The following is an 18376-nucleotide window of genomic DNA, read 5'->3' on the forward strand; positions in this document are numbered from 1 at the left end:
AATATAAAAAATGTCATTCATCCATCACTTTGATGAATGATTCTGCATAAAAATTCTGAAATAATAAGATTTTTCAAAAACAAAAATGCTTTGGCATAGCCACATTTCCAATCCACTAGACAAAGAATTTCACCAGCAACATGAAATGTGGATATAGCAATGTGATTCTAATCTTGGAAACTTGGGTCAAAAATTGGACCAGCTATGGGCTTAAGAAGTATCCAAGCCCAGCTGAGAGGTTCAAGTCCTATTGTCTTGCATCTTCAACCACATACAAAATTATAGATTGGCCTACCACCTCATTTGGGCCCAATCATTAATAACTTCATATTGGGCTCCCATAATTATCTGTCCACCCAAGTCATGTTATTGGTTAGGGCCCACACCCAGTTGGGTCCTTGAAACAAATACTAACTGAAGCCCAAAAAAAACCCAACAAATATTGGGAGTTGGCTTAAAAGTCGATTTTTTATTTTAAAAAAATTTATGGGCATTTATTCATAAATTCCTTTTTATTTACTTATATTTCACTTAATTTAAATTATTTTTTTATGTTCCAAGAAGTTTTACAGGTGACATAATTACTAAAATATCTCTAATAATAATTGAGTGAAGTGCACATTGATGTTTATATTGACAGTGTAAATGTTCCAAGATGTGAACATTTACACTGTTAAATTTATTTAATGTAAATGCCTACATTATGGAACATTCAAAATAGTCCAAAATAGTGCACCTCAAGTTGATAAGAGTTTAAAAAATATTTGTAAGGGTAAAATTGTTCATAAAATATCTTAAATATCAAAATTATGATTTGATGGATCAATTGTCTAAAATAATGGGACTTAGTGGAAAACAATAATATTTGACGAACTAATTAAGATACAAGTATTTGAAAGAAGATTTTCTAACAAATTTCCTAATAGTATTTTTTTTGTTGAACATTTATTTATAACTATCTTGTCTACCAACACTGAATTTTTTATTAAAAAATTATTTATGTGTTTTTTTTTTAATTTAGATTTTTGTGAGTAGTTATAAAGTGCCATCCTCACAATTAAGGATAGTCATTTTAGCCCGACTCGTGAGAGTCCATTCATACCCAATTCGAACAAGATAGATATTACCCAACCCGACACTTGTATGAGGTGGGATGAATTACATTTTGATATTACATTTTGATCCCCTACAACAGGGGCGGGGATCACCTCTCCCGATTCAAACCAGACCCAATATAATTAATAATATATAACTAGACATAAGAAAATCCTAAAAATAGAGAAATCTAAAAGTGGCGTATGATTTTGTACATATTCTTGTTTGGAGTATGGAATATGTTGCAATTTGAAATGTGATATGTTTGAATTTTTTTTTTTTTTTTCCCCTTGTTGCGCCCATTTTTTTTGACAATTAAAAATGTGATCAGGTATCCGCGAGGACATGATAGGGTTGACAAATTCTAACCCATAGCGGGGTAAGGAAAGACAAATCCACTCCAAACCGTCCTATGCCATCCCTAGACACAATAGATTTTTGTGAGCTTAACCAAACCTAAAAATTTGGCCCAATAAAGGCAATCAAAAAATAAAGGGTAGTTACGGGCCGATCCTATGGACCGGTCTTATTACCAAGCAAGTCCTACCAAAAAAAATTAAACTGTGTTTTTCATTTTTACCCCTAGACTCAACACTACAAATTTATCACTGGATTAAACAAATTTATCACTAATTTAAACAAATTTTATCACTGATTTATCACTAGTTTAAACAATTTATCACTGGTTTAAACAATTTATCACTGGTTTATCACTGATTTAAACAAATTTATCACTGGTTTAAACAAATTTATCACTAGTTTAAACAAATTTATCACTGGTTTAAACAGATTTATCACATTCTTGTCCACAGATTCGTAACTTTTGTTATTTTTCTCGAATCTCGTCGAAGTCTCAACAATGGCGATGGTAGGTTTATAGAGACTCACATCCCAATTGTATTGAAACCCTTCACTCTCTCTCTTCTCCAAAGCCATAATCACCTAATCATCTTCTTTATCATCCTCACCATCCTCCTCCTCCTTATCATCATCATCATCATCCAAGAAAGTCTTTGATCGAATCATGAAGCTCTTCGCGATCGATCTCAGCGGCAATAAAATGGTGGCGGATTCTCTCTCTTCCCCGCCAACCATCCATGGCGTAGATATGCTCTCTCTCTCTCTCTTCTCTGCCGACCATCCACGGCGAATTCTCTCTCTTTCTAGATCTGGATTTGTAAATCTGGAGAGAGTTTTTTTTTTTTATATCTGAATATAACATCATGAGGGTAAAAATGGAATAAATAAAAATGTTCAGGACTTATAGGTAAAAAAGCTTCTATTAAGTACCTGTTAGGTAATAACCCTTAAAAATAGATCTGGCTCGTAAAAATTTTATAAATAAATAAATAAATAGATAAATAAAAATTGGCCCAATGAAAAAAAAGAAGAAGCCCAATTACAATAACGAAAAGATTTGGGAAATGTATTTACAAAAATGCCATTAGAGGGGGAAAAAATATGTTCTGAAGCAGCAGCAGCATCATCATCCTCTGTCTCTATGTGCAATCTTCATATCCCCTACAGTAGAACAATAACCTCAAATCTCCCATATAATTATTATTTTTTATTTTTTTAAATCAAGTAATTTTTATTTCAAAAAATTATCAATACCAGGAGGAGAAAAGATTCTGTAATGCCGCACCTTCTACTTCATCAGCCACACTTGCATCAGACACCGTTAATAGTCAATCACCGCCGCCCTCAACCACCTCCGGCCACCGCTTTCTTCCTAAGATGCTCTGTCGCCGCCGTGAAGCCGACGGCGGCGATAGGCGTCTCGTGGCGGATTAGAACAGGAACGATGAGGTGTATGGCGAATCCGAGGAGAGTGAAGATGGTGGCGAAGCAGATAAGGAGAGAGCTCTCCGACATGCTCTTGACCGACAAGGTCCTCCAGTTCGCCGTCCTCCCTGAGGCGGCTCTCGGCGCTGATCGATACCTCTCTTCTCTCACCACCATCAGTGATGTCGAAGTCTCCTCCGATTTGCAGGTACAATTATTGTTAACCTAATTCCTAATTCATTTTGTTTTGTTGAAAAAATATGTATTTGTTTGTTTGTTTATGGTTGTGTGTGCTTGAATTTGTACATTTGGAATTAATGGATTTTGGTGTAATTGTCTAGGAGAGTATTTCAAATTTAGAAATGAATGGGGTGTAACAGAGTATATGGAATATAGTACAGTTACAATGGAAGTAGAATAGAAGCGAAAGATTGCGAATTAAGAAATATCTAAGGTAAACATTTTCGGTATTTAGGATCGAGCGGATGTTGTTTATAGAATAAAGGTAGAGTGACTTAAATAGAGGAGTGCGTCTGGAGTGTGCGATAAATGGGTACCTATTAGACTGAAAATGAAGTTCTATAGAATGGCTATTAGACCTGTGATGTCATATGGGATGGAATGTTAGGCAACTAAAAGATAACGTGTAGATAAGATGAGTATTACTGAGATGAAGATGCTAAGATAGATGTGTAGCAAGAGTAGAAAAGATAGAGTTAAAAATGAGTATATTTGAGAATGGGTAGGAATAGTATCGATAGAAGATAAGTTGAGAGAGAATAGATTGAGATGGTTTGGTCATATATAACGGAGACCAACAGAAACAGTAGTGAAGAGATGCGATACAGTAACGGTAAATGGTAGTGTTAAGGAAAGGGGTAGACCTAGAGTGACGTGGACTAGTGTAGTGAATATAGATATGAATCTCCTTAATTTGACTAATGAAATAACCTTAAATAGAGTCGAGTGGAGAAGAAGGATTCATACAGCCGACCCCATTTGATGGGACTTAAGGCTTGATTTGGTTTGGTTAAATGAATGGATTGGGATTAATGTGAATAACTCAAATTTGTATTTGATAGTTTAGGTATAGAGTTCAAGATTGAATTTGTGTTAGGTACTTTTGGGGTAATTCTATTTAAACTCCATGTTTTATATCAGTACAAACTATTTGTACTGTTCTGATGTCAACTTCTGAACAAAAATAAAATGTTTAAATAACAACTTTTGAATAAAAATCAATTGTTTGAACAAAAATTCAGTTTAGTAGTTGATATCCAAACATTTGTATTTTATTCGGAAGTTGATCCGAACAACACAAATGGCATGTATGTGTGTGTGGTGCGCAAATAGAATCACCCATACTTTTGGGAGTGAACACTAGAAATGGGAATTGATTCTTTTAGAGTGGCAAAAGCAGTATCGCGCAAAGTTCTTTGAGACCTTAAGCTAAACATAAAAATGAGGCCTTATCTTACTGGATTTTTGAAAAATTCAGGCCTTCAACGATGACGATTTTGTAAAATTTCTTAGAAGCCTGGGCTATGAACTAAGTGACCTAGTTGAGCCACCTCTGGGCAAAAGAACAACTTTTATAACTGTTTTTCTTTCTACAGTTCATAATTTATTTATTTTTATATGTGGCTGCAATCTGTTTAGTGTAATGGGTCTATATCAACACTAACAGATATTCTAATTGGTGCTAATACAGCATGTTTACGGTGGCCAGCTTTGCCATGGTGGATGTCTATATGCCACATTCAGATCCCCTGACTCTAGTTGTAGTGACAGTGTTGAATCCCTTGATTATGTCTGTGGAAGTAAAATCAAGGGATTCTCCAGTTATTTTCAGGCTAACATGTGATCGGTGTGAAAGCCTCTTTATTTTATCTGTTTTGTTTCTTCTGCTTGTGTAGTTTTACTCTTTCATTATGTAAGGGAATGTGTTTCTGGATGCTTAACTCTGTTGTTGTTTGTGAATGTGAAAGACTTATAACAAGCAACTGCTGACATAGTGAACTCATTTATTTTCAATGTAATGAATTTACTTAGTCATTAAAACATATATAATTCCTGATTCTGTTAATATTCAGATTAGTGATTAGATGCACTTTTTCCATGTGTTCATAGTTGTAATTGTCTTCTCTTTTATTTCACACGATTTTAGTCATCTGACCTGAGTTGTTGTTGTAAATTTGTAACTATGTTCTTTTTTTTTTGGTTTCACTAATTTTGATGCAATACTACAATAATACTATCACGTCATAACACGTTTCTTGAAGGCTGCAATATCAAACACGCAAAAGGTTAAATGTTTTTGCATTTCTTAGTTCACTCGGAGGAAACTTTATATGCAAAAGTATACACTCTAGTGATTGTTATAGCCATTCATTTTGGACCCTTTTGTAAGATTTCTGAATGAATTTGTATATTCAAATTGTCAATAATACAAAGAATACAACCAAGTTATATAGACCTAATCTGAAAAGAAAATAAGAATAAACATATATTCTACAATCAATCTAATATTCACACAATCAATCTAATATATTTACATAATATTCTCACACCCCCGCTCAAACTCAAGGTGTTTTAGCAATAAACACTGAGAGTTTGCTAAAAAGAAACTGAAAACAAGCGGTGGTGTGAGTCTTGGTAAAGAAGTCAACAAGTTGAAGTACAAAAGAAACGAAAGGAAGCTAGATGGAGTCCGACTGCAAATGCTGATGAACAAAATGACAATCAATCTCAATATGCTTTGTTTGCTCATGAAAGACAGTGTTATAGGCAATCTGAATAGCACTGCGATTGTCACAATAAAAAGAGGTCAGAGAAGACTGAGATACACCCAAATCAGACAACGAAGTTAAACAATTTCAGTAGTGGCATGAGCCATAGCATGGTACTTAGCCTCGACAGTGCAACATGCAACAATGGTCTGTTTCTTGCTCTTTTAAGAAATCAAGGAATCATTAAGAAACATGCAGAAACCAGAAGTAGACTTGCGATCAGTAACATCACCAGCCCAATTAGAATCAGCATAGGTTACCAAGTCCAAAGAGGAAGTGGAGAACAACAGTAAGCCCTGAAATATAGTACTTCGGAGAGAGTGAAGAATACGAACCAAAGTAGCCCAATGTGTAGAACAAGGAGCATAAATGAATTGGCTAACCACATAAACAACATAGGCAAGATCAGGGTGAGTGACAGTCAGATAGACTAAGCAACCAATAAACTCTCGATATAAAGTGAGATCATTTAGAAGAACACCATTTGTAGTGTTAAACTTCACATTAAGCTCATTAAGCTCAATGGAGGTATCAGAAATCTTAGTGTCGATAAGACCAGCACAGTGAATAACCTCATATGCATACTTGGGCTAAGACAGAAAGTAGCTTTGGGAGAAGAAACTACCTCAATACCAAGAAAATACCGGAATGGGCCCAAATATTTCATTTCGAAAGTGCAAAAGAGATGTTACTTGACCTCAAAGATAGCAGAAAAGTCAGAGTCAGTAATGATCATATCATCCACATACATAATAAGGCAACAAAGCCAGTAGAGGTGTGAAGGAGAAACAAAGCAGAATCCTAGGCACAAGAAAAAAACCCAAGTTGAGTGACATTGGCCTAAAAGCGATCATACCAAGTACGAGGGGATTGCTTCAAATCATATAGAGTACGCCGAAGAGGACTAACCTGTCCAGAGAAATGAGGAAGGATAGGGAGAGGACGCATGTACACCTCTTCAGTGAGATGACCATTAAAAAAAGCATTCTTAACATCCATTTGATAGAGAGACCAATGACAAACAACAGCAATAGAAATCAAAGTACAGATAGTAGTCATCTTGGCAACAGGGGTAAAGATCTCCTCATAATCAATACCATACTCCTATGAGAAACCTTTGGCAACCAGGTGAGTTTTGTAAGGCTCAAGAGAACTATCAAAGTGAGTCTTGACGTTATAGACTCATTTGCAACCAACTAAATTTTTGCCAACAGGCAACGGAACCAGCTCCTAAGTAGTAGTCTTCTGCAAAGCAAACAGCTCATCCTCCATGGCTCGAACCCAATTAGAATCCTAACAGGCCTCCTTATAAGACTGGAGTTCTAAAAAAGAGTGAATAGCAGATAAAAAGGTGTAATATGAAGGAGAAAAACATGTTTTAGCAAAACTAAGTTTATGTTGGAATGTGTCCCACATCGCCTAGAATTGCCGCATCTGTACTAGTTATAAAACTCTAGTTTTTCTCTCCTTAATACCTGAGTTTTAAGGAGAAGTGTGGGCTGGACTTTTCAATTTGGTATCAGAGCTTGGTTAGGCCTGTGACTTGTGGGCCGTTTGTCCGACTATTGTATGTCCTGGTTCAGTAGAGTGTGTTGGAATGTGTCCCACATTGCCGGAAGTTACCTTATCTATACTGGTTATAAGACTCCAGTTTTTCTCTCCTTAATACTTAGGTTTTAAAGAGAAGTGTGGGTTGGGCTTTTCAATTGTTTGACTACCTGTTTTCGGATACAAAAGGGATACTTACAATTGGCAAGATCAGAGTTGTCAGAGGCAGAAGGATCGGCAGCAAGGGCAGAGACAACTGGTAAGGGAGAGCCTTGCGACTAGAATAGACTAACAATAGAGGAGGAGACGGCGATGGAGCCGGATTGGAGAAAAATGAGGAGGAGACGAGGGAACAGACTCATGGGGGTCAGTTGAGAAGGACTCAGCAGGAGGGGTGGTAAAGAGAACAAGCTCGTGGGAAACAGTAGAGATGTACTTATCCGGAGGGACCTCAGAAGGAAATGGATCAATGTGAACTAAATCCTTTTTAGAAACCAAGACAGTAATAGAAGGAAGTTGAAAGTAAGACAGACATTTGAGAAAGGCAACATGGTGACAAGAAACAGAGCCGTAACAATAATAGCCTTTCTGGGTAAGACTGTAAGAACATCAGCCTCAGAGTCGCTACAACAACTTTGACGCTATTGTAGAGAGCCAAACTATAAATATGTTAATGCATCAGAGTCGCTAGGGGCTTCATTCATTTTGACAAAGCCACAGTTCCTCCTTTATCAGAGGAGGAACTGTTCACAGGGTAATCAATTTTTTATTATATTTTCTTTCCCGCGCTTCTTTCTCCCGCCAACAAGAACACTATCTCTCATACCACCATTACTGTCAACACTTACCAGAGCCATCACACAAATTTCATTCTCACCATCTTGGAAGTTCATTAGGTTCTCTCTCTCTTCTCTCTCTGAACTGGAGCAAAGCTGGGGTCGTCTCCTAGGATTTCCCCCAGGATGTCCCATCAGAAGAAGAAAAATATTGAAATTTTGTTTAACCGGTCGATCGCCCGGTCGACCACCCTGGCTCCTGTGTTGCTGCTGTTCTGTTGTTGCCCTGGTGCTCTCTTGGGTCTTATTTTATACCTGTTTTAATATATTTAAATTAAAAAAGACAAAAGAATAAAAAATAATATTTTAATGAAATAGAATTTTAAAATAGAGAGTTTGATGGAGTGTGTATATAAAAAAGAGGCTAGCTAAAATACAAAAGTGGATTTTGGGTTATAATTTGACTCAAAATGTGCTGAGGCTGATATGGATGCTCTAACCCAAAAAGATATACAGAGCAAATCAGGCACTAAGTTTGGTCCTATCTTTATGGTGAAGAAGGGTAAAACAAGCAGACTCAAAAACACGCAGGATGGATTAATTGGAAAGTTGGGTTCATAAAGAGAACGACCAAAGAGAAGGGAAGTAGGCATACGGTTTAGAAAAAAAAACAGCAGTAAGAACTGTTTCACCCCAAAAAGGGGTCGGAACAGAGGCAAAGAGAAGGAGAGACTTAATTGTCTCAAAGAGATGACAATGTTTACGCTCTGCTCGACTATTTTGGGCAGGTGTATCAGTACAAGAAGTCTGGTGAATGATACCCAAATTGGCCAAATACTCATAGAACTCAATTTTAAAATATTCCCCACCCAAGTCAGACAATAACAATTTAATAGTAGACCCAAACTGTGTAGTGGCCATAAACTGAAAAGTATGGTATATCTAGTACAAGTCAGACTTATGAGTTATAAGATAAACTCAAGTATAACAAATGCAGTCATCAATAAATGACACATAGTATGCAGAACCCCCTTTAGTGAGAACAAGAGAATGACCCCAGACATCAGTATGAACTAAAGAAAATGGTGTATCAGATATAAAAGTACTTTTACATAAAGGTAAGGATGTCATTTTGGCAAGTTTACACCCCCGACACTCATTAAGTTGACCAGGAGAAATTTTACCCAGTATACCTAACTGAGTTAAAGACCATAGGCGGTCAGCAAACAAATGACCTACCCTGGAATGCCACAAATAGAAAAGATTTGACGGAGAATCTAACTGAAAAGAGAAAAAGGCAATCGGAGAGGTAGTCATAGATAGATGCAAGCTCTTTATCACATGGAGGTTTCAAACTCTACGGCCAGCCTCAATCTGTTGCTTGGACATCTGATCCTGCATAGAACAGATAGAAGAAAAGAGAACATTAAAACCAGAGGCATCAAGCTAACTTATAGATAATAAATTGACAAATAATTGAGGAACATATAAGACAGATGGAATAGAGATAGCAAACATAGTAGACGGTAGGACAAACCCAACAGATATAATAGACATACCAGACTCATTAGCAGTATTGACAGTAATAGAAAAGGGAGGAGGAGTACAATTTTGATGTAAAGAGAGATGATGAGTCATATGATGAGAGGCACCTAAGTTAAAAAGCCAGACAAATGAAGAAATATCTAAAGAAGACACAAGCAAACTTGAATGAAGAGAGAAAACAACGGAGGCAGACGGGGATGACTAGGAAGTAGACAGTCTATGTTGAAGCTAACTAATCTGAGCACTCAATGAAGCCAAGTTAGGATTAGAAGCCGGAGCAAATGCAATAGAATTGGGGAGAGGCTGAAAAGTGCTCAGAGAAAGAGCTCGGAACTGGGTCTGAGACTGTTAAGTAGATGAGGCAGTCAAACGTCCCTTCTAGGGACAGTGATACTTCCAATGACCTCTCTAAGAAGTAGAATCAGAGAACCAACCATGTAACAAATAACCAGCGATAGTAGACCTCACGATGAGGCCCAAACGAGAGAGATCAGTGAACCTCGCAAGTGAGAAAGAATCAAACCAGAGTAAGAGATCGACGGACGAAGACAAGAGACTCTTCGCAATCGCGATCAGACCAAGACAGGAATGTCGCGACTTCAGACCACTAGTTAGAGAACCTTCACAACTTCAGACCAGAGAGCCAAAGAGGGTACAGCACAGCAAGGACTAGCCACGAACCAGCACTACGAATCAGATGACCAGATGGGTCGATCATAATAGATGAGTCAACTCAAACAGATGACCAGACATGCCAAACCCAGAGAACCACAATTGGTGGATTACGATTCGAACTTAGATAGGTCGCATGAATCCAGAAAGTTGAACCAGAGAAGATTTGACAATGGTTGTAAGATTTCGAATCTAGCTCGAATACCATGTAAGATTTCTGAATGAATTCATATGTTCAAATTCTCAATAATACAAAGAGTACAACCAAGTTATATAGACCTAATCTAAAAGAGGAAATAAGAATAAACCTATATTCTACAATCAATCTAATATTCACACAATCAATCTAATATATTTACATAATATTCTCACACCTTTCTCCCAAAAAATTCTTGATATTTGTTTGTTCAACTACCCCAGCACTGAATGATTAACTAGATTGATAGCATAATTTGTCCATGGTTTTTGAGGGAGTTTAAGACTTTTCTAAGGTGTCAAAGAAGTCACGAGTATGACAACCAGCATATGTGCCATTTTCTAATACAAACAAGGAATGTTATTTGATCTCATCCTGAACTTCTTGTTTTCTATGGTATATATGAGTGTCTGGTAAGGTGCTGGTCCACTATGGGATGATGATATTTGGTTTGATGATATATGGTTTGTGTTCTGTGGCACTGTTTTTCTCCATTTCTATAGGTGGTTAAAGTATATGTATCTGTCTTCGGTGATGAAAGAGGTAGGGAGGTAGCCATATCTGGGCTGAAGTCAAAGTCAAAATATGTTCGCAGCGAGTTGGGGAAGCGTATGAAGTTGCGGTTGACTCCTGAAATACGATTCATAGAAGACGACTCCATAGAGCGAGGAAACAGGGTAAAACTTTTGTTTTTCTTATATGTATATTCATCTATTTATTATTTGATGTTTTAATCGCGATTTCACAAGTTATAACTCAATTCTCTCATAGCTTTTCTCTCGTTTTCCCCGTTAAATGTTGCAAAGGATGGCTGTGATTGTGGACTTATCAGCTATTAATTTAGGAGATCTCATTGGTGAGGAAAAATAGTGTACCCTGCAAGCAAGTTGTACACCATGTTGGTATAGTCCTTGTACATGGTCCTTGAGAGGAGCCTTCTAATCATCCATTATGTAATCTTACTGAGATTATTAGAAATGTGCTTGCTCCATTCACATGCCTCAGCAAATTTGGGAATTTATGATGGATGTTGGGATATTGATTGTAATTTTTGTTCAAACAAGGTCCTTTATGATCTGTGTTAAAAGATAATAATCTCTACCTACAAAATGCCAACTGATCAGAGAATTAGGAATGTCTCAATTGATTGAGGTCGAAGCTGAAATAAAATGTTCCCAGTTGTGATTATAGGATGCACCCCCCGGTGATTGCTGATTATAGGAAAATCATTACCTTCTCTTGTTTTTCATGCATGTGTTGCAATTTTTTGTTGTTTTCATGAAGGTTTGGAAGTACTTATGCCCATGGATTATGCATTTATTTAGTTTTATTCTTGTTGATATTATTGCTATTCACAAAAATGAAGGGAAGAAAGAGATATTTCTATGCATGTACAGTGTACACATTTTAATTCTTTGCCTTAAAACTACTAGCAACTTTCATGAACTTAAAAGAGTCCTGGTTGATGAAACAATCATAGTCTTTGTTGTATGAACTAATTCTGACCATGATGTCAATTTCTTAATCTCATGTGAGCATAAACTTGTAGATTAACTGCACGTGCATCCTTCTTGCATTCTCAGCCAATGTTAATATGTTGAATTTGAATAACCCTTTCAGGTGATTGCAATATTGGATAGGATAAAAAATGAGAAAAAGATTCCAGGAAGTCCAGGTGATGACCAAATTGAGTCATCTGAACTACCCCAGGAAGACAGGGATTGGGACGGTGATGACCCTGATGATGAAGGCATTATTTATGTGAAGTAGTTGCTCCCCCTATTTGCTCGGCATTGGTTGCTTCCTATTTTGGCAAAAGGTTTTGCTTCTTCACAGGTTAGTTTCGTCCTCAGTGGATGTAGCTTCATTATAGAGCAAGCTAAAACTCCTGCTTATTACATTTTGAACAGGAAATGTGTATCCTCTATTTTTGGTTTTTATGTAACAATAGTTGAGTCACTAGTATCTGCATCCTAGTGAGTTTGCAGCTGACATAATCACTTATGGCTTCACAAAAATGACCCATAAATTGTCACTAGTTTATAGACATAATCACACTGGCTATCCAAATTGAACCCACAGCCCCTTGTTTTAAGGATAGTTTTGATAATTAATACCCAATCAGTTGGTTGTGAGCACATTAAACTCTCCAGGGTTGGATTTTCAATGGTGGACAAAAAAATATGCAGTAATGCTAAGTGCACAAATTAGGACATAGAAAGAGCACATAAAATGCATTGCATGGTTGACATTCATCTTAAATGTGATGTGGGCCACACTTGAAATAATATCTCTCAACCACACAATACATTTTCTGTGTTCTTTCTATGTTCCAATTATGTGCACTTACCATTACATTACTGAAAAATATGGGATGATGGGAGTACCTATATTTAGAACCATGTTGAGAGGTTGGCACCGTAGCTCAATTGAATGGAGGAATTTTCTTATAGAAATAATGAATCACCAGATAGTTTTCCTGCTTGTCATTTCCCGATGATAATTAATGTCTAAACAGCCTTCAATATTTTCGTGACAAATATATTATTTGCTTTGGTCACCTTCACTAGTCGCAGGATTTATTTATAACACACACATATATAGACCGATTTTGGGTTACAAACTTGAGTATTTAGAGACTGTCACAGTGCTTCGTTTTTACAGGGCACAGGCCTCAATCTTGGACATGGATTGAGGTACGTTATCCAACTTGCCACTGTCATCTGACTCATTAACGTTTTAATCGTGTTTGGAAACTACCAAAAATTGTTTTGTTTCTCTTATCCTCCATTGTAATTTTCATGTTCTTTCAAAAAACTGGTGTGGAGCAGAAAATGAAATGTTGACATTTCTGAGAAAGTGAATGGAATCTATGCAAATAAACTTTGTTCCCGAAAATTTTCTTGTACTAAATTGTATATCAAATCTTGAACAATCTATATGTGAAACATGATCGCACCAGCTCTTCAACTTAGCAATCAAGTCTCACTGGAATTGTTGTATGCTTTGCTCCCATTCTTGTGGGAATGATGCATTCACTATGAATTCTCTTGATGGTTAGACAACTACAGTCACACGTGGGTTAATGGAATTTTTTTTTCTTTCTTTTGATATTTGTATTGTATGTAATAACACACATGCAAAACGTGTCTAATAACTCACATTTTTCTTTCTTTTGATATTTGGGTTTCTTTTTTCTTTTTCTTTTTTTTGGGGGGGATATTGGTCTATGGAGAATGTCTGTGAGGTGGAAGAGATGTTGGATCTTCTTGCGCAACGTTATTGTATTCCTTGTATAGGTGAGGAGGATGTCTTGTGTTGCATGAGATTGAAGATTTGAAGTGAAATCCTATTAGGGTACTTTTGACGGGTCAGAGAAGGACCAGTTTTCCTTGGAACGGAGTGTGGGGAACAAAGGCTCCTGCGATGATTTTTGTCTGGATTGCAGCACATCACAAGATTCTTACTATTAATAATTTTACTAGGAGAAGGTAAAATCATGTTAATTAGTGTTGCATGTCCAAGCATGGAGAATTTGTGACTCGTCTTCTTATTCATGTGAGATGGGTCAAGGATTTGTGTTACCACGTGTGGACTGGAATGGGTGTCCCTCCAGAAGTGAATGGAATGGATCTTCTTGATCCTGGAGGGATGCGGGAGTGGGAAGGAGAAAAAGAAGGGGTGAGCTTTGGTCCCTTTGGCTTTGATGCAGATTATTTGGAACGGTCAGGTAGAAGAACCTTCGATGGGAAAAAAGAGCCGATTATTTGGAACGGTCAGGTAGAAGAACCTTTGATGGGAAAAAAGAGCCGTTTTTTGAAAAACAATAAAAAAATTATATATATATATATATATATGTATATATATAATTGGAGAGTATAATCCATTCATTTTTATATAGTTGATTCTTGGGTATGATTGATCTGTGAAATTTTGAACTTTGTGAGAATTTCAACAAAATTTTTGATAAATAAATGAGATATTTTTCTAATATTTTGCGCAAAAGTTTCACTGCTTGAATCATATTTTGAATTTCGTAAAAAATTTAGGGGTTGTTTAGAATATCTTAAATAAGTGTACTTTTTATCTTTTTAGACTAAAAAGTTGAGGTTGAAAATATGAATGTTTAGGTTAACTTTTTGACTTTTTATGAAAAAATGTGTATTAAAAAATTGTATAAATTAATGTGTAGGACAAAATTAGTATTGAAAGTTATGCAGCCGTAATTGTTGACTTTTGATAAATAGTGATAACTTTTTAACTTTTTGAATAACTTTTTAACTTTTTTGAGACTTCTCAAACTTGGCCATAGATTAAAATTTTGATGAATAAATGACATAAGTTTTTGTCTATATTTTGTACACAGGTTTCGACAACCTGTTTTGCTTCTTTTATAATACATTTTATTATCAACAAAAACAATATGGGTTGTGAATTCAAGTTGGAATAACCTATTTCTCAACCGTACAATGTGACTGATTACTCCAAAAAAATTCTATGGTCAGTTAAATCAAACATCTAAAGGAAAAACAAAAAGGAGAGAGAACGAAGCAGATTAACGATTTTGCAAGCATTTCAACACTTAGCAGTAATATTATAATCTCATCCAATCAAAAGTAGTACTAACTGAATTCCAACATGCACAGATCAAGAAGACAACCAAATGGCAAAACAAGTATTGGCAGGATGTAATGAAGTGACAAAATTATTGTCAGATCGCATAACAGAATGAAGCTAAACAATCTAATGGAGAGATGTAATCATCCCAATTCGCCAATTGGTTCACAAAACTACAACTCAAGAGCCATTGTAGTGGTGACAGTCAAATTCTCAAAAAATAGCAGAGCTACAAGTAAAGAAGCATGGTCCACAAACAGTTTAGGCCAAGATGAAACAATGGCAAAGTTCTATCATCATCCATTATTTTTATGAAAAAACCCAAAAATAAAAAAACAAAAAACTCCCTTCAGTGATGTGCCTTGGCCTCGGCTTTCTTATGAGACTTGGCCTTCGCCTGTGCCAAGAAAACAGAACCACCATAAGTATTTGCAGATGTTCATATTGTGTGCATGTATATGTAAATATTTGAGTGCCAATATGCATTAAAAAAAAATGTGAAAAAGAAATGTAGTGTAGTAAAAAATTCACAAAACTATTATAGATGGTGAATAAAAGCAATCTAAATACCAAGCACAATAAGAAACCTTTGATCAGTAGTAACATAGTGACAGATTGGTTTAAGAAATAAATGTCAAATTATGATATTTGATGTGCAACACACCAAATTTTGATGGATTCAAAAGCAAATTGATAAGCATTATGTAGTTCCTATGAAGGATTTTATTATAAGTAAAATTTTATTAGAAAAGTAATCGCCACAAAATGGGATGCAACCTTGTACACGGTGTATGATCAACTCCCCCAAAAACCAATAAGATCAAATAAAGCGAGGGAAAATCTTGCTAAGCCAAAAATAGAGACAAGCTGTCTTTCAAACCCAAAATCGAATTCTCTACATATTCAAAAGATGTCCTATTCCTCTCACTGCACAAACACCACATTACAGCAAAGTAAAAAGGCCTCCCATGCCCTCTGAAAACTTCACCTAGAGCAACCGCTTCTAGAAGTAAACACTCACGTAACTATTCCAACAAAAAAAAAAAACCATAGTTAACATCCCTTGATGATGAGTAGAGGTAGCAAATTCAACCCGAGCCGATAAACCCATTTGAAACCTGTCCAAAATTATAAATGGATTGAATCTTGCAAACCCAATCAAAATTCCGGTTTAAATGAGTGCTCATTTAAACGATTAGCACCTATGACGCATAGATAAGCAAATTTTCAAAAAACCGGACACGCTCAATATATATAATTGCATTTATTTATTATGTCTAAAAAAAATTTTAAAAAAATTTGGAAGGGAATTAAAAATGCAAAATAACACTAACAAAAATTAAAAAACATACATATCATTGCTTTAACATCAAATATCATTCACAAATGACATTACAATTACATTCTATCAATACATCACATGTCATTCCAATAATGTACCAACCATAATCAGTTACAAAATGCATGAAAACTACAAACTGTAAACCTATCCAATGTATATGACAAAATCCATGAAAATCACAAAAATGTAAGCCTATCCAATCTTTAACTAGAGGCAACTTCTACGATATTTTCACCATCACCTACATCTTCTCCATCATCTATAAACAGGAACGCCTCCATAGCCGGTTCATCAAATGAGAGGTTGGCTATCCCAAGCATTGCAATATCATCAAGTGAGTCAAAATTATCTTCCACAATGTCTCACATTTTTGTTTCTCCTTGCAAGTATTGGGAGCTCCTCCTTGATAGAAGACGAAAATTACTATTAATAAACACCAAGTCCTCCGCTCGTTGAGGAAGCATTTTGTTCCTTTTTACTTGAGTAAATAAAAGAGTAAGTACTCCAATTTCTCTCGCAACATGATGATAAAGCAAGTTTCACAAGTAATCTCAAAGCTAGTTTTTGAATTGTTAATGCATATACACCATATACACACCACCAAGTGTAAGGATCCATGTGCCACCTATTATGAATGGAATCATATCCGGAGAATGGCTCAACATAACCCAATTTTTTTTCCATATTGCATTACCACCAAGTTTTTCCATATTGCGTTACCACCAAGTGTAAAGATCCATGTGCCACCTATTTTACACTTGGTGGTATTATGTTGAGACATCCTCCGAATATGATTCCATTCATAATGGTGTGCATATGGTATGCAACAACACTTCAAAAATTAACTTTGAGACTACTTGTGCAACAAACCTCATCATCTTGTTATGAGAGAAATTTGAGTACTTTCTCTTTTATTCACTCGGTGAAAAAAAACAAAATGCTCCCTCAACGAGGGGAGGACTTAGTGTTTATTCATAGCAATCTTCGTCTTCTATCAAAGGAAGAGCTCTCAATACCTGCAAAGAGAGACAAAAATGTGGGACATTGCGGGAGATAACTTTGACTCACTTGATCATATTGGAATGCTTGGGATAGCTAACCTCTCAGTTATTGAACCAGACCAGCTATGGAGGCAATCCTATTTACAAAAGATGGAGAAGATGTATGCAATATTGAAGATTTCGTAAAAGTTGCCTCTGGTTAAGGATTGGACATGTTAACATTTTGTGATTTTCATGGATTTTGTAATAGATGATGGTTAATACATTGGATATTTTGTGGTTTTCATGGATTTCGTAACCAATGATGGTTGGTACATTGGATGGTATATGTGATGTGTTGATGAAATGCAATTGTTATGCATTTGCGAATGATATTTGATGTTGAAGCAGTGAAACGTTTTTTTTTTTTTTTTTTTTGTTAGTGTTATTTTGTATTTTTAATTACCTTCCAATGATTTTTTTTTTAAATTTGGACATATAATCATATATATATTATTGAGCGTGTCCCCAGTGTGTCGTATCCCCCATTTTTTGAAAATTTGTTGTTCGTGTCTTGTCCCGCGTCCGTGCGCCATGAGATATATATATGTGTGTGTTTTTTTTAATTTTGGATGACTGATTATTTTTAGTTGTTTTTATCAGGTTATTCTTATATTATATACTAAAATTTGAAAAAAAAATCTTCTTGCATTGAAATGATGTGGTGATTATTTTTCAAACGGGTTAGTTGGGTTGATTTGCATAACCCGTAACCCATTTAAGCCCGTATAATATATAGGCGGGTAATGGTTAAGTTATTTTTAATGCACAACCCGTTTTCACATGCTCAAACCAGCTCATTTGCCACCTCTACTAATGAGCAATGTAATAAAAGGTGGTTCACTGAAGGATTATAATAAAAAACCAAACACTTCATGTTGGAATTCTTTCCTCCATCAAGTGCGCCAAACCAACTAATGTGGTTTAAAAGATAGTAATACTAGACCTAGAATTTTATCCAGAAATATCAA

The 18376-nt window shown here is 35.9% G+C and overlaps 1 protein-coding gene across 1 annotated transcript; it reads left to right on the forward strand.

Annotated features, from left to right (window-relative positions):
- Positions 1-2556: 2556 nt before the first annotated feature.
- On the forward strand, positions 2557-13304 carry LOC114307058 (putative ribosome-binding factor A, chloroplastic). The gene is made up of 4 exons (XM_082868287.1): positions 2557-3088; positions 10910-11083; positions 12027-12242; positions 13071-13304. The coding sequence occupies exons 1-3, from the start codon at positions 2732-2734 to the stop codon at positions 12174-12176; spliced, it is 681 nt and encodes a 226-aa protein (XP_082724413.1). The 5' UTR covers positions 2557-2731; the 3' UTR covers positions 12177-12242; positions 13071-13304.
- The last annotated feature ends 5072 nt before the right edge of the window (positions 13305-18376 follow it).

Source organism: Camellia sinensis, chromosome 5 (assembly GCF_055761805.1).
Source record: "Camellia sinensis isolate YWXY chromosome 5, ASM5576180v1, whole genome shotgun sequence".
In the NCBI taxonomy this organism is placed as follows: Eukaryota; Viridiplantae; Streptophyta; class Magnoliopsida; order Ericales; family Theaceae; genus Camellia; species Camellia sinensis.

Coding starts and splice junctions, on each gene's coding strand:
- LOC114307058 (XM_082868287.1), top strand. CDS start 2,732: ATGCCGCACCTTCTACTTCATCAGCCACACTTGCATCAGACACCGTTA. Junction 3,089..10,909: donor AAGTCTCCTCCGATTTGCAG/GTACAATTATTG, acceptor CCATTTCTATAG/GTGGTTAAAGTATATGTATC. Junction 11,084..12,026: donor CCATAGAGCGAGGAAACAGG/GTAAAACTTTTG, acceptor TAACCCTTTCAG/GTGATTGCAATATTGGATAG.